Here is an 18,237-nt window from a genome sequence, read left to right as displayed (position 1 = left end):
GTAAGTGAAAAAACAATAAAATATTAATTTAGCAAACTAATGGTACTGCAAACTATAATGGAGTAAATTGACTTCTTTTAAAAACTAAAAATGGAATCAAAATGATTTTTGCTTTATCATATAATTGTGTGAGTATAATCATATAGTGACTAAAAAATGGAAAAGGCTGAATTATCTTTAGACTCTTACACTGTCAAGAGGAGGTAAAGTCTTCCTATGACAATATACTTTTTTCTGGGCAGATTTATTATGTCCAGAAAGTCTTTATTACACACATGCATATATATATATATATATATAACATGTTTACATGAACATTAAACATACAAAGTTAAATATTGCCCGCCAGGCTCAGAAATTCCAAAAATGTGCTTTTTGGAAATGAAAGCTTTGCACATGATTTAATGCAATCTTTCCAGAGTTTTGTAATGAATGCTTTGTACATGACTTACTGTAATCTTCCCAGAGTTTTGAATCAAAACATTCAGCATTTTTTAAATTGGAATTTAAATGAAAATAAAGGCTCAGATTTGAGAGTTATATCATTTTCAGGATATACTGGATTCAAATATCCTATTTCTAATTAAAATAAATTATTTTAGTATGGCTAGACAAGATGTTTTAATTTAAAAAATGGATAACTATGCCAGTGATAGGTATAAGAAGTATCGTATAATAGTTACAACAGTTGATTTTATTTTAATAAAATTTTTTTGAGGATATTAAATTTTTCTTAAAAGTAATAACTTTCAAAGTTTTACTTCTGGAATAATGAAAGCATATTTCTGTACATAATAATTCCTAGGCTCTTATTTACAAAATTTTATAAAACTATGGAACAAATTTTCATAAATATGACAGTTATAGCTACATACTCAAAATAGGAATATACTACATTTAACTGTTACTGGACATGTACAAATTCATGTTGGGATCTACTGTATCTAATAAGGAAACAACAAAACTGAGAAAAAGATTATCAAATTTTTGGATTGTAAAATATTTATCAAATTACATGTTTCATAGGAAGGGGGGGGGAAAGATGAAAATTATGTTGAATGATCTAGAGAATTTTTTAATAAAATATTTAATTTTATAATAAATTTATTAACTTTATGTATAGATACTATTAATGAAATATATTTTTCTTGTAACCACATAATTATAGAATGGAGTAAATGATTATTTAATAATGCAAAAATATTTCCTTGAAAGGTAATATATGTAACTAAAAGGCAATACTGATGTTACATTTATCTTATATCCATCTTAAAATAACATATAAATTGACATTAGATGACTTTTTAAACATGAAAAGAAATGTTTTAATCAAATATCAAATATATTTGAAAGACTTATTTACAAATTTTAAAAAATGCCATGCAGCATATTTTAACACAAACATTCTTTACATTTATTATTCATATAAGTAATATGTTCAAATTATGTTTACAGTGGTTATCATTAAAAGGGGGGGTAATGTAATTTTACCAACCAACTGGCTTTATTAAACATGCAATAATTATAGCATATAAAAGAGTTGATTAAATTCTTCATTTTATTTTAATAATTCTTATTTTAATTGGAAAAGTTAAATACAGTAAGACCCCGCTTAACGCTGTTTTGTTTAGCGCTCTTTTATTTCAACCCGGGGATTCCACGAAATCGCTCGCAGCATACGGGGATTCCCCAAAATATTATGCAGCGATAGGTTTCAAATACATATCCAAAAGAGTGTACTTGTATTTCTTGTTTGGTGCGGTATTGTACAGACATATTTTGAAGGGGTAAATGTGGAAGATGTCGAAGAAATAATTCAAGAAGCAGCGGCTAGTCTTTCTAATGATGAGCTCAAGGAATTAACTGAACAAGAAGAAAACAAAAATATTGACAGCAGTGATTCAGAAGAAGAGCAAAAAGAACTTTCGATGGCGTTTGTAAAAAGGAGTTTGTCTACCATAACTGAAATAATGGATCAATTCATTGAAAATGATCCGAATTTTGACAGGAGCTCAAAAGTAAGGCGTGGTGTTATAGATGCTCTATCCGTTTATGAAGAACTTTTAAGAGAACAACGCAAAAGAAAAAGGCAAACAACATTAGATGCTTTTGTCACAAAAAGGCAGAACACTGAAAACGCGGAAGGCTAACTAAATATGACTGACTTAGAATTTTATTTGTTTTTTTTAAGAATATTCGTTTTGTTATTTATATTTTGTTTTTATTTTTGCAAGAAATAATAATGTGGTATTAATTTGGGCTTTAAGAAATAAATGTTTGGTTTTATTTTTATTAAAAAAACACACTTTTTAAATTTAATACCTAACCAATTTCCTAGCCATCTTCCCCTAACCCCAATATTTACATGTAAAGATAGCCTCGTTTAGCGCTGTTTCACATTACGCTCTACTTTGATGGAACGTATCTCCCGCGTTAAGCGGGGTCTTACTGTATCACTAAATATTTTAATTGGAGAAAGAATGAGTAGAAAATATACTTTTAAATGAAAATGAAGAACAGCTAGTAAAGATTTTTGCAAGTAGTACTGATAATACTGCAGTGACAATACAGAGTTCAAGAAGAGATTCAGTTAAATGAATATTTATAAACATAATTCATACTTCTTTAAAATATTATTTTTAAATCAATATATCCTTAGTATAGAGAGTAATTATTAATACACATACATTTACAAACTTCAGAATGTTGGTTGTAAGTCTAAAACTAGTAAATGAATAAATAAAAAGTTATTATGTTATAAATTATCAAATAAATGCAGCAGTTTTAACACCAGAAAATTACTTTTCCACCTCTAAATGTCAATTTCTATCACCCATTTTTTTGCATAGAATTAAATAAATAGTAAACAGTCAAATTTCAATAGTATAAAACTGAAAAATGTCAAGTTCATAAGACTTTCAGTAAAATGTACTTGAAAAACATTAAGGCTTATATGTAGATATTTATGTTAATTTATTTATAACAAAGCAAGATGAAGGTTATTGTATGCATATTAATGCTAATTATTATGATAGATAAAGATATTATTATATAATATATAAAGAAATAAAAAATTCTAATAGTACATCTGTGTTAGAAATGGTTCTCATGGCAATTCAGATAATATAAATATAAGAAAGTGATAATGAAGTTAATAAATTTTTTCAATTGAATATGCAGAGCATGTACACATTTCTAAAATGAATTATGAAATTTAGAAATAAATGTTTAAACACTTTGAATAGCAACAGTGCAATTGCTTACAGAGAGGATAAGATAGAAAACTTCAGGAGTGAAAATAACTTTAAAAAGTTCTACAAAAAACATTGGATCATGATATCTATAGTTCACCTTATTGAGACATAAATACAGAAATTAATTTTAGTATCCTTTAAAAGACTAATCATACTACAAAAATTTCACTTATTATGAAAAGTTAATGATGTTTAATGTGTTTGGAGGGGGAACTCAGTTTAACTTATCAAAAATTTCGAATTATTGAAGTGGTCTTATAATTAATATATTCTTGAATTTTTCTGCTAAATGTTTCTGCTAAAAAGGCAAAAAATTTAAGTTCATGGATTTTATGAAAATTTAATATGTGAAACATCCTATGAAATAACAGTTTATCTACTTTTTGAAAAATTTATATTAAGAAGTATTATAGTTACATGCCATTCTTCATTCATCTGGTGTTAAAATTGGAACATAATACATTAGATGGTTAAATATAAACTGAAAGTGAAGACATAATTATTTTATTAATTACAGAGTGAAACTTAATATACCAAATATCTGCAGCATTAAAATACCAAATACAGTACAAAGTCCATAATCTGGACGTCCATTATCCGGACCTCAAAGCCACAAACTTTTTTTTTGTATGCTTTAAGCATGCGCGTAATGCGTTTATGCATGCGCATTTAATGCATGCTTCCGATAGTGAAAAAAGTGATACAGAGGTTATTGAAAACAAAAAAATTTTGATTGACAAGTTAGTCAGTATTCTCGACACAGCAATTACAGGACTTGAACAGTGGAACTTTATAAACTGAACAAGAAATTATGTCTGTTTATAGAATTAAAAAGAAAGTATTAGCACAAAAAACGAAACAACCTACATTGAAAGAAATGTTTAATAAAGTAAACAAATAAATATTAAGGGTTTTTTTTTTTAATTTTTATACCTTTTAGATCATAATTGCTCTTTATTTCATAAATTACGGTTTCATATTTTTAATTGTATAATTTCTGCATGACATCTTACCAGATTTAAATTGATGATCTATAATCCAGAAAAAACCCTACTCCGAAATCGCCGAAGTCCTGACGAGTTTGGATTACGGACTTTGTACTGAATTATAAATCATGTAATATTTCTCTGTACTTTTTTTTAATGTAGTGTTTCATTTTATGAAGATATTTTATCGAAGAATTAACATTTTCTATTTATTTATTTCTACATATAAACAGAAGCTTAATGATATAGAACAGTTAATTAAAGAATTTTCAAAGAAAAATTTCAGAATTTTCAACTATAAATACAGAAATATTTGATTTACAAATATGTTAATTACACTTAAAATGTTAAAAAATAACATATCAAAAATTAATTTTATTCATTACTAGAATACTTTTTTACATAATCAAATGTGCAAGTTCCCAATGGGTTTTTATTTAAATAATCATTTTTACAAACATATTTACTCTCAAGTACTAAATATAATTTTCTCACATTTACAATTAGAACTTACCTATAATAACCATAAAAAACTAAGACTACATCAGTTAATTTATAATTACAGAACAAATACTGAAAGTGCTATATTATATTACTGAACATTTACAAATACAATGCTTTAGTAATGACATAAAGTATACATAGTTATTAGTTTGAATCATGGAAGACAACTACTCTCAAATAAAATACACATTCAAAATTATATAATGGCTACAAATATACAAGTTGTAATTTTGATTACCACACAATTTAGCACCAAATTTGTTAGGAAGAAGTCTAAGAATTATCATTTTTCTGCCCGCTCCATTTCATAAATGTGGAGAAAATCTTACCTTTTATAAGGACTGCATAGTTTGTGCATAGTAAAATATATATTTATGAAATATACAAATTGCATGCTATTTTTTTAATTTAACAAAGACATCAAAAAGATGAATATGCAAAATTTATACATTCTTTCACAGCATTTTTTATTTGGATTTCAAATATTGTATATTGCTCTTACCAAAGTTTTGTACTCAGTGATTAATTCTTTTGAGATGAAATAAGAATTTAAAAAAATTATCTCATTAAACAGGGTAATTGATCAAAAAGTGACATTTCAACAATACATTTCATAGTGATGTGTAACTTTATGAAAATATTCTGTATGAAAAATAGCATGTTTCACCGAGAATTTGGTATCATTTCTCAAAATATTCTAGGATCTTAAATATTTTTTTTTCATTTTATATTACAACAATTTCCATATTATGCTTCTTTAGAATCTACAAGTATATGAATGTGAATTTATTTTTATACCATCTCTAACAGATAATAACTGATAATAAGATCTATGCAGAAACTCCATTGTAACATTTCAAATTTTTATGATAAATGTCCATAAAATGTTATTAAATCCACATTCATCTGACAATTAATATCCAATTCCCGTCATGACACATCTTACAAGCTAAACACTTTCGGGGCATATCTCACGAGAATAAATATTTTCATGATACACTATAAAGTAGCATTTTCTATTAACATGATAAATTCCTTGTATTATAATAAGGATTCAATTAATAACATCTTTCTTTCAAATATTTTTGCATGGAATGTTTATGCATATATAATATATAAATATTCCAGCTAGACATTCATTTCAGATAAATTTTCTTATGCGGTTGTTAGCATGAAATAATGAAACAAATGGAATGAAAATACCTAATTCATATGCCCTCAGTGATTGATATTTGACACAGTTTTTATATTGCATCAACAAAATAAATTGTCAGATTGTCTGAAGTGAAACATGGATTAAATTTTTAGAACACCTATTTCACAAAATTACAGTGTGAAAAATTTGAAGTAAAATTAATTCTATATAAAAGAAATACTGACTATGTATAAATATGCTAATATTAATAATTTAATGACAAAATCCACTTGCATCTTCATTAGATTCTATATAAAAGAAATACTGACTATGTATAAACATGCTAATATTAATAATTTAATGACAAAATCCACTTGCATCTTCATTAGATCATATGGCATTTTATTTTAAGCATTAATATAAATATTTATTTTATATTAATTATAGATATTTATTATTAATATAAATGTTTATTTTAAGCATTAATATAAATATCTGTGATCCTCTTTTGTTGCAGTTAATACATATAATAAAACTTTGATGAGATACTTGGGTTATTTCCATTAACACAACGTTTTTAAATTAGGTCTATCAGTGAAAGAGCTACAAGCAATTTAGGATCAAGACTTTTCAATGAAGATTTCTAAATTCTTGACAGTAAGCAAAAAGAGAAATCTCGTTCTCACATATATGTTGTAGTAAATGGTAAAAGAATGTGTATAGCTTTTTTTTGCCATGGAATACAAACTTCTTTCTCCCCCCCCCCCAGTTACCCAGAACTTAGAAAATAGATCCTTAAATTCAATCTTCTTATCTTTGATTGATAAATCAAATGCCATATGATCTAATGAAGATGCAATTAAATTTATTTATCTCAATTAACTTAAAGTAGCAATGAAACTCTCTCTCAGGCATGCATAGGTGTTGATCTACAACTTCTAGTAGTTCCTTTCATGATTTGAAATAAATATTTCAAAGAAATCATTTTTCACCAATCTTTCCAAAGCTGAATTTTGTTTAATTTTTTCACAAAAAATGGTATATTTAAATATACAGTATTTAAAAATATTTTATCAAATACTTGATAAAATATTTTAAAATAAACCACTATAAATAACTGAATGGATAGCTAGTTAAAAATTATCAAATTTCATGAAAATTATAGCATTCTGGTTATTGCAACAGGTCATTTGTCATACATATATAAATAAACCTGAATAAAAAAAAATACAGACAAAGTGCATAAAAACTTTAATCACATGGGAAATAATATTTGCATATGCCCCCTCATGTTTTTTTCTGCTATACATGATATTTTGGAAGGTAATAAATATCACTATCTCCACATTGAATGGTACAATAATTTTAAAATGAGCAATCCTATCAAAGGTCGAATGGTCAACACTGCTGAATGCTGGAATTTCGATCCCAGGCAAATAGAATAGCTGTAAGGTTGGCTTCTGTGGTGTGTCTCCCCATGTATAAATATAAACCAGTTTCTCTCAGAAATTCCTCCTCGAAAGCATCCCTCCCCTTAGACAGATAGCCCTCATATGCTTTGTCATATTTAAATAACTTAACCTAACCTTAGAATGAGTATTTTTTTACATATGACCTGTTGTAATAATGATGATGACGATAGTAAGAATCCATAAAATTATGTATTGAAATGTTTGAAACTTATGGTTGCTTGAATGCAATAAATATAATACACAATAGCATGATCATCCTTCAATAATTTGTTAAGATTCAAACTGAATTACAATTTTATAAAATTAACAGAATTCTGTATATAAGATAGCATTAGTGCTAGCTTGATATAGTATAAAATGCAATTATATTAAAATAAAGTAAAAAAAAACATAACAAATTGTGGATTTTTATTACAAATTAGGCAAAACTAAATATTATATTTAAAAAGAAATCTCTAATATATTTCAAAACCCTACTTTAATTTCTGTTAAAATTACTTGAAAAAATCCTTAAAACTATAAACTTATTTTCTTTGAAGCCTTTGAGATTCATCACAATATTAACAACTTTTATCTCTAAACCTAACAAAACGCATTTCAGAACTTATTTTATATGTACATGTTTCCTCCTTTTACCTTTAACTTTCAATTTTGTACAATAAATAGTGTCAAATGAACAATTTTGAGAGCAAAGTAAAAAAACTCAACTCATTACACCTTTACACGTGTAAACCTTGAAAATAAATGCCAAACTACAGTTGCATTTTACTTGATTTTAAAGCTTATCTTAGCAAGCTTCATTTCTATCTATATAGTATTACAAATATTGATGTTGTAACATGACACTGAAAAACTACAGATATATTTCTTTTAATTATAGATGTAGTAATAACATACAGAATTTTATAGATATAAACATTGCCAATATTTAAAAAAGGTAAAATGGATAAAAGAGTTTTAAAAAATGTAATTTTACCATTCATTTTACATGACTCGTACATATACAGTGTTTCAAAATACATAACGTTTTTTCAATTTAAGTTTAATAATGCCATTTTATGTTAAGAATATAAAAAATACCTCGTTATTAATATTTTTAATTATTTTTATATTGCTAAGTAAATTACAGAAATGAACTTCGAATATCCAAACTAAACACGGCCATAGCTCACTAATATATTTAAGAAATCTAGATAATTGAATAATTTTGTTTTCTGTAGGCCAAATACTATGTATTTACTGTAACCGATATGAAAGAAGTCTACTTTTTCCTAATCATATTTTATCTGAAGGAAAGCATATAGTGTTTAAAAAAAGAGTAAATAAAGTAATAAATTCAATTTTCATTTATACAGGATTTAAAATTTAGTATGCAATCTTGTGCTTATTTTTAGTACATTAAAGTTAAATAAAAATTTAATTTTAGTTGTAAGGGAGGGGGAAACACATAAGTTACTTCTATTCAATTAAAATTAAACACGGTCATTAACTTCCACTGGCATAAAATAATAAAATTATGCATGTAGCAATGACTGTGAAGTAAATAAAGAATAATATATCTGTGTGAAATACATTAACTGTTTTAGGATTTATAGATTATATATATATTTATCAAATATAAAGCCTATCAATGGCAATAGGCTATGATTTAAAATAATTTAACAGAATTTTAAAACATATTTTATATCACCTAAATCAATGAAAAAAATAAACACACATAATAATTTTAATTTTATTTTGCCTTTAAAAAAAAGAGAGAAAGTGATCCAGATAATTGAAGTTTTATTGTATCTATAATTAATTTAGGAAAAGTAAAAAGTAAATAATCAGAGAAACCTTCATTTGAAAATATATTTCCTAGTGTTGTGAGATAATAAATAGCAAACTTTTTTCAAAAAAGACAGCTGCATTTTTCCCATTCTGATGAAATAAATTTCAGACATATAAAATTTAATCAAAATTTTCCATTTTCATTAGGAATAAGAAATACAAAAATTAATAGAAAAGAAATAAATTTGATAAGTTTTAAAATGGTGAATAAAAAAAGCTTTAAATACTGTGCGGCATTTATTGGATGGTATATCTTGAGCATGTTTCTATAGGCTATTTTAATGATAACCCTCAGAGAAACATCATATTAATTACACAATCCATTGTTACATATTTTTCTAAGATTCTGAGAATAATCAATTGTTTAAGAAACTGTTTCCTTTATATACTTTTAAAAATTCACGAGTTTTCAAGGGAAAGATGAGAAGCTATATTAGTTTCAATAAATTATATTTTTTGGCATAGTATTACCAATAAGTAGTAATTTGAGACATAAAGAATAATTAGAACATTTTGTATATAAAAGTGTGCATTATATTATTATAATATACAAGAAAATTCCCTGTGTCACTCCTAACATTACAATACAAACACTCAGTTAAGATGTAATTAACCCCTTAACTGCCGCGGGCGTATATATACGCCTTGCTCAGCCGATGCGTTAACTGCCCCAGGCGTATATATACGTCCTTCCAAACTGCTATCATTTGCTTTGCGCTGCTACACCTAAAATTATTCGCAAAGTTAACGCATCGGCTGAGCAAGGCGTATATATACGCCCGCGGCAGTTAAGGGGTTAATAAAATTTATTTTTGATTGTTATGCAAAGATGTAGTATAAAGAAGTATTAATCTTGAAGTATCAAGAAACATTTGCAGGACATAGACATTTAATACAGACAATTCATATAATAGTTAATTTCTATACTGTGAAATTAAAACTATAAATTGGCTTTTAAACTTTTTGAATATCACCTTAAAAATTAAAATTTTTGAATATTTTAGTGCCCTTTATAATCATTCCTTTAATGTATTTTATCACTTTCATTAAGCATTTTATCATAAAATAATTTCACAGACTAATTGTTCCTCTATACATTATACAAATCTACACATATTTTCAACAATATTCTTGCTCATCTATTCAGAATTTATATACCTTTTTGTTACAATATATATTTACATATATACATATGAAAACAATTATATCTTAGTAAATGATTTTCTAGCTTACAGAATAACTCAGATGATTGATGAACAAGAGTAACAGGGAAAAGTTATTTATAAATTCTGCCAGACTAAGTTTGGAACAGGTACCAGTGAATGCCATTATTAAATCAAATTGTATAGATAAATTACAAAGAGAATTATACCTGTATAAGATATAAAATATGCTATTACATAATTGTGCATCTGCCTCCAATGCCAATTATATACAAACATACATCAGTTCTAATTAAGTATCTTCATGTATACACATATAGAGAAAGATAGAATAATTTAAATAAAGCATAACATAACTAACAAAAATCACAGTTGCTAAAAAAAACAAGTAAAACAATTGCATAATACAAAACCAATGATAAAATTCTATAAAGGTATGGGGTGGCATAAAAGCAAATACATTAATTAATATTTAAAAACTTTCACAAACATAAAATTTTATTAACATAAAAAATAAGTTAATTAAATATGCTCCCCAAATTTTTTTATTGATTTCACCAATTGGATTTACAAAAAAAAGGGGGGAAGAAATGAATGTTTGAATTTTATTCATAAATAACAAACATCATATACTGAAAATGTTTTCAAGCAATTACCTACTCACATTCCCATCAGTCTTTATCTCACCAGAATATTTAAAAAAAAAAAAAAAAAAATAGATATGTAGGTTTATTAAATTAAAATCAAAATAAAATCAATAATTGAATGTTAAAAAAATTATAATATAGAATTTAGAAAGATGCTAAGGGAATGTGATTAATATTTATAAATAATAAATATTAACAAATTATAAATCAGCTGGGACTTGTAGGATCTTCAAGTGGCAAATCTCTTTTATTGCTGCCACGTTCACTTGTAAGTAATGGTGTGCCAACAATTTGCCTTGGATTAGAATGACTTATACCATATAATTTAGACTCAGGCAGAGTGACCACAATCCGCCACATAACTACTGCCATCACAATTGACCAAGAGTGTGTAAATCCAAAAAATAAAGCCAGTGTGCCATATGAATAATAATAAACTATGGCACAAAGTGTCTGCCATGAGATAAATAACAACATAAAAAAGTGACGGCACATATAAAAGAAAAAACTACACGGCTTAGGTCTTCCATCTATCGTGCTTTTGTAGTGGTGGTACAGACAATGTGAAAGGCACAGAATAAATGGTATATAAAATGAAAGAAGCTGAAAAAAAAAATGAAAACAATTTTAATCAATTTGATGAAATAGAGATTGATGACATTATTTAATTATATACAAAAAAATATTCATATAGTTTCAAGTCATTTTTCCATCCTTAAAACAAAACGATTTTTATCAAATGTGGGAAAGAACTGCAAAACAAACACTACTTTGTTTTTGTGAATAATAATTTCATACTGAACATTAAACTGTATAGCTGGCTTACACAATTATTAATTACTAACATTCCACAAAATTTTCACATACAGATTTTTTAGTTTAACTTATTAAAAACATAATAAACATTTTGTTAATTAGACCCTTTTTTCAGTGAGGATCATACGAAAATCTTAATATTGTATATACAAAACCCAGTGCTGAAGTTGATTTCATAAAATTATCTACTTAATGTTGAGAAACTATGTATGATAAAACAGGAATCTTTTTACATTTAGTCACAAGTGAATCATTCAGTTTATATAATTGTACCACATTAAGTAAGTCACTATGCTCACACAGATTAATTAACTTCCATGTGCAACTGATTTAAAAGAATATTGTTATAGTAAATAAAACACTGACTCATTTTTACATAAATAAAAAGTTTTAAGAAGTGTTAATCCATACAAAATGAAAGTTGAGAGTTCCATACAAAATGAAAAGAACATGAGAAAACAGCTTCAATAGACTTCATTTAAAAAAAAAATCACATTTTTTCATAATCTGCAGTACAATATGTTGACTTTAATCTAGCATTACCAGAATTGCATAAAAAAGGGAATTGACATATTTCTCAAGAATAGTTAAAAATTATCTTTCATCTCCTTCATAGTTAACAAAGATATTTATGATTAAAATAGTTTGAGATAAATAACTTAAAACATTTAAGCAAACAAATGAAGGCATTTGACATAAAATTTAACACAAGTAAGTATGGAAATATCACTGATTGCAATTTTATTGGAACTACAAGCTTCAACAAGCTGCAGTCAGCAATATTTCTTTTTTACTCATTTCTGCTTATTTTAACACTGAATTTCTTCACTTGTTTTTACTCATACTATAGGATAATAAAAAATAAAACTTGTTAAAATTCTCAATTAACAAAAACGAAACTAAAAATTTTTATATTACCTATCTTACACTTAAAAGAAATCTAGGATGCATTTCTGCTACTAAATATTATTAAGTTTTCTGAATATTACTATATACCTTATACGAAAGCTGACCACAAGCTACATTTGCAAATAAATGAAATAACCATGGAAACAAACTACTAAAAATAGTATGTAATTTTTTGTTTGTAAAAGAATATAATTTTAAGTAAAATTTCCTAATTCAACAATATGTATTATGATGATATTAGAATAAATAATTAAAATCACACTAAATATATGAACTATTCTTAATTAATAACAAAACTAACAGCAGTGAAAATAATCATAAGTATCTGTATATCAGTACAAAAATGTAGTACCATTGTGTTTTTGATAAAGAACATTTCTCCATTCAACACCATTTAAGGCATTAATTGAAGCTCTAATATATCTGAAAATATTACCACCACCATAAAAAAAATCAGGATACATAAAATCTGCTAAAAAATATAGTATTTCTGTATTGATTAAATACACTAATCAATAAATTACTGAATACTAATATGACAAATTAATTATATAAATACAAAATTAGACCATCAAAAGTGTATTTACTTTAATTAAAGATACACATGATAAGATAGCTCAAACTGTTTAGGATTTTTCTATAGAACGAAGCAAGCTAAACAAAAAGACTTATTTCATTGCTAACAAAATTAACTACAAGATTAACAATTTTGAACATGTTAACTGTTATGATTCTCTGACCATTCACACTTACATCATCAAAAAACATACTGCATCATATTGGATGATTACTATCTACACAGCTATTTCATTTCTAACAAAATTAACTGCAAGATTCACAATTTTGAACATATTAATTGTTATGATTTTCCAATCATTCAGAATTACAACATCAAAAAACATAGTCCATGATATTGGATGATACTACCTACATAACATAGTATATTACCATATCAGCTATATATAGACATCCAAGTCAAGGTCTTCAGCACCAATACTTGGCTGTGATGAATGATTTTAGTTTTAAATACTGAGCAGCCTGACACATGAAAAATTTCTATTTCCTCCTTGTCTTCCTTTTTCAGTTCTTATTTGATTGGTTTGGTATCCATACTTTATCCATATAAAAAAAATCTGATGTGGTCACAACATGAATTACTTCACTGACCTATTTAATTTCACAAATATTTTTATGCACTTCATTTAAACTTATTGTCAGGTATCTGTCCTCAATCAGCCAATCAGCTGCCTCCTTATCACGGTGAAGAGCCAGCAAGGGACAGCACTAGGGTGGCTGCACTCAAGTTTGAGTTTGATTCTTAGCTAGTCAGTCTTATAATTCTGGTACGGAATTGAGGACACCCGAGTTTAAAGATGTTTAAACTTGTCATTTTAATCATATTTATTAAACTTATGTAAATATTTCTGTACCTAAAGTTGTGTTTATAAAAAATGAAAAATTTAAAGTGTTAAAATTAGATTTATGTGAAATATACATCATTGCTAACCTGACAAGAAAAACAATACATTCTCTCAAAGATAGAGCTCAAAGCAGTCAAAAAGTAAGTGGCTACTTCTCACATTTGTTCGCATTTCTGAATTGGAATAAGAAGCATTAATTCTGATGTCTGAAAAGTTTAAAAAAAGAAAAGAAAATGTTCAAAAATGAGAATAAAAAAGATTTGTTAAGTGTTTTATTGGAAATTGGGGAATAAGTAATTACAGATTTGAAATTGACAAAACTGAATAACAAGGAATACATCACAGATGTTGACTTCGTGAAAGAAATTCTGATTACTACAGTGCAGAACAGAAAAAGAAAGGAAGAAATGGAAAATGAGAATAGAAGAAGAAAAGAAAAAAATGGGAAATGAAAATAGAAGAAAAAAGAAATAAAAAAAAAAAAAAAATACAAATGGAAGAAGAGAGACTGAGAATAGAAAAAGAACATGAAATGAAATTAGCGAAGATTCGAGCAATTCAGAATGGAGGAAGTAGAAGTCCAACACCTTTAATCCAAAACACTGGCCCAGAAAACGAAATTTCCATCAACAAGTTGATCAAAGGAGTAGAAACACTGATTATATCAGTACTGAAGAGAGCGAAAGCATGGAATATATTTTTCAATTCTACTGAAAGAGCATTTAAGCACAAGAATCTCATACAAAATTTCAAAAGACTGATTAAGAGAGAGGTGCAAAACAAGTTCATCATTACAATTAGAGTTATTTATTACTGTTCTTTGAGTGGACTGGTGATTTAGAATGTATTCTTTAATTGGTTGGTTGAAAAAAACTTTTAAATACAGCAATGGTTCCAATGAAATTGAATAGACATTTCACAGTTAATATACTGATATGAAAGATAAAACCGTTGATTATTTTAAAACTCTGTTAAGCCCCGTTCACATGCAACACTCCTTCACACAGCTGCTGTTAGCAAGAGGAGAAAAAGGAGACATGAAAGAGTTTCGTCTTTAGGACCCATTCAAAAGAACACCGTCTTCCTTCCCTTTACACCTAAGCCTCTGTGAACAATCACGTCTCCCAATTGGCAGATTTCTAATACTGTTTACACATTTTTAACGTTGTTTACTGTTGTTAATTTTGTAATCTGTACTTTCGCAACTGGTACCTGAACTTTCGTAATGGTACCTGAAAAAATATATGCTTTTTAATTATTATTATTATTATTTTATAAGCTGTTATTTAGTTCACTCTTGGTGCTTGTCACTATGGTTAAAAGATGGTCATGGACTTTTAAACTGCTTTCCGATAAGATATAGAACTCAAACTTTGTACATATACTGCTTGTGGATGTGGTAACACACTTTTGATTTTTAGAGGATTAGATTTTTTTCATATTTAAAGTTGAAACGATTTTTTGCAAATATTAACAAATAAACTGAGAATCTCAGAATATTATAGTTTGCACCATAACACACTGTGGAGGAAAAAAAAATTAAATGAAATTTTTAGCATAATTTTTTTTTAAAATATTTTGGGAGAATTTTTGAAAATTGTTCATATTTTTAGACTTTTTGGCACCCATTAATTTTAAAATTTCATATCTAAAAATATATTGGTTACAAACTTCCAACATTTTCACAGCTTATAAAACAAACTTTTCGCATTTAAAAAAAAAATGATAAAGGAAATTAATTGGATGTTTTTTTTTACTTTTTTGAAAGATATGCAATGAAGCAGAATGGGAAATATTGGTTCTTCTTGGGCATCAATTCGAAACATCGGTTTCAAAGTAATAATCTCATTATACCACACTATTTTTATGACATTATTTATGCTACATAAGTTGTTATTGTTGCCAGTTGTTAGTTCAGCGTGAGATTGGAGATATTTCTGAGTTAACTTTCTCTTAAGATGCGTTTTGTATTCCATTGTGTTTAATGTTCTTATTAGATTGAAGTATAACTACTGATTATACTTAGTGATATTCTAAACACTTGTACGAGTATTTCTATGGAAAATTCCAGAACTTCGAAATGTTTCTGTTGATAAAATAAATTTAATTAAGCTATCATCGGATTTGAGTGCAATGACAATCATTTATGAACTATTATCAATCTATTACAAACCTGTACGCATGCAACAATATTATAATTAATTAATGTATTAAAATTGTTTTGAACGTGTTTTACAAAACAAAAACAGGTAAAGAAAAAATTCTGCTTGTGTTTTATGAGTTTTTGCAATTTTTCCAGCCATATAAGGTTTTAAAAAAAGTTTTGTAATTTATGTTTATATTTACCAATTGAATAAATAGCAGCGAGTTGGAGGAATTGAACAACCACAGGCAGTTTGATGCATATAGATAATTTGAAGGACAGGGTGAAAAGGTTGTTCAAGTGTTGTATGTGTTCTCAGGTTAGATTGCCATGAAATATAGTTCTTATAAGCATGCCACACGTAGAATAGAAGCCAAATATAACAGAAAGTTGAAACTGGATCAACTAAACACTTGAATTCACTTTCTGTTGGATGCCACTCTCTACCCCACTGAATAATCATGCTAATGAAAATTTAGCTTCATATCAACACTACTCTAAAGACTGAACTGGTACAACAAATTAAGGATGAAACTCCAAATATTAAAAGAATAAATACATCTATGGGAAAGAAAAAAAAAAAAAAAACATGAATTTCCGACTTAAAAAAAAAAAAAATTAAAGAGAAAGATTTTACTGATAATTATTAAAAGAATTAATTAACATTACAAACTATATTGCATTTATATATATGCATATAAACTCACATATGCAGTTCCTGCAAAGAATGTTAATCCACCTGGAAGAAATGTTCCTGCAAGAAAAATACCCCAAACAAAACATACTCCAATATGGCCATCAATAATGTAGCCAAAAAACCACGGGCCTGAAAAATTAAAACATTTATTAAATTTACATTTAATGTATTAAATTAAGTATGTCATTCATCACATAATGTAAAACAGTATTTTTTTAAAAATGAAAAAGCAATAATCAAATAACCCAACTATAATAATTAATTAATTGGATCATTATATTTCTAATCTCGTGCTTCATTAGGATTAAAATTTAATTAAAAGCTAATTAGGTTCAATTTTTTTTAAATGAAGTTATAATGCTTTGACCCCTTTCTAATACTTTACATAAAATAAAAGATCTTTTAAAAAATTAAATGCTCTAAAACATTATATGATCTTACATTAAAAATGATGAAGAGAAAAAAAATGTCTGCGATGTGGATACACTCGGATGATTTTACAAGATCATAGAGAAAAACTTCTTCCCTTCCACAGCGTGAAAAAGCAAACAATTTTTTTTCTATCTGCATGCAGTACCCTTATTCAATCAGGGGGAAGTGCATTCTTTAGTATTAAATTTTTTGCAATACATTTTTTAATTTTATATTTTTTTTACTTGTCAGTAATTCTAAAAAATACATATACATTTATTTGTATTTAGATTATTTCTTTAACTTGTTTTAAGAGTATAGAAACAGCAAGTATAAAAAGAGTTGATAAACAGAAAAAGTTGAATAAAAATAGATTTTTATATTCATAAACTATATATTTAACAGCTAAATAAAAAGCTGACCCCCATTACCACATTCCCCCTGCCCACTATGAAATCCTCCCTCTTTTTAGGGAGAATTCTCTTCTAGCCAAGAATTCCTGTCCTAACCAGTTTCTTTATTGCTTGACTCTTCTCATTAACTTTCTTAAAATTCGTTAATTATGAGAAAATTTACACAAAAGACCCAAAATCACTCAAAAATTAGATTTATAGCACGGATTTCTAACTGAAAAGTAGCAATGTACATACTGATATAGCATTGTCTTCAAAGAGGTGGGTTAACAAGTACAGGGTGCACACTCTTGACTCATCGAACTCGTATTTTGAATAAAAATTTTCACGACCAAGCAGGATGTATAACAAGTTGGACTTATTCCAAACTGGGCATATGTTGAGGTACTACTGTATAACTGAGGTACAGCTGTATTAATATTTATTTACAGATTTA

The 18,237-nt window shown here is 26.8% G+C and overlaps 1 protein-coding gene across 1 annotated transcript in view; it reads right to left on the bottom strand.

The window, feature by feature from the left end:
- Nucleotides 1-273: 273 nt before the first annotated feature.
- Nucleotides 274-18,237, bottom strand: part of LOC118192581 (transmembrane protein 62-like) — a 98,376-nt gene continuing 80,412 nt past the window's right edge. The window contains exons 13-14 of the mRNA XM_035363578.2: nt 16,988-17,106; nt 274-11,594 (exon numbers count right to left, since the gene is read on the bottom strand). Coding sequence (XP_035219469.1) covers nt 11,199-11,594; nt 16,988-17,106 — 515 coding nt within the window. The 3' untranslated portion in view covers nt 274-11,198. The remainder of the gene's footprint in view (nt 11,595-16,987; nt 17,107-18,237) is intronic.

Source organism: Stegodyphus dumicola, chromosome 4 (genome assembly GCF_044657685.1).
Source record: "Stegodyphus dumicola isolate Sdum_Otavi_A_Nest chromosome 4, ASM4465768v1".
Lineage (NCBI taxonomy): Eukaryota > Metazoa > Arthropoda > Arachnida > Araneae > Eresidae > Stegodyphus > Stegodyphus dumicola.
This window is presented reverse-complemented; position numbering and strand designations above follow the sequence as displayed.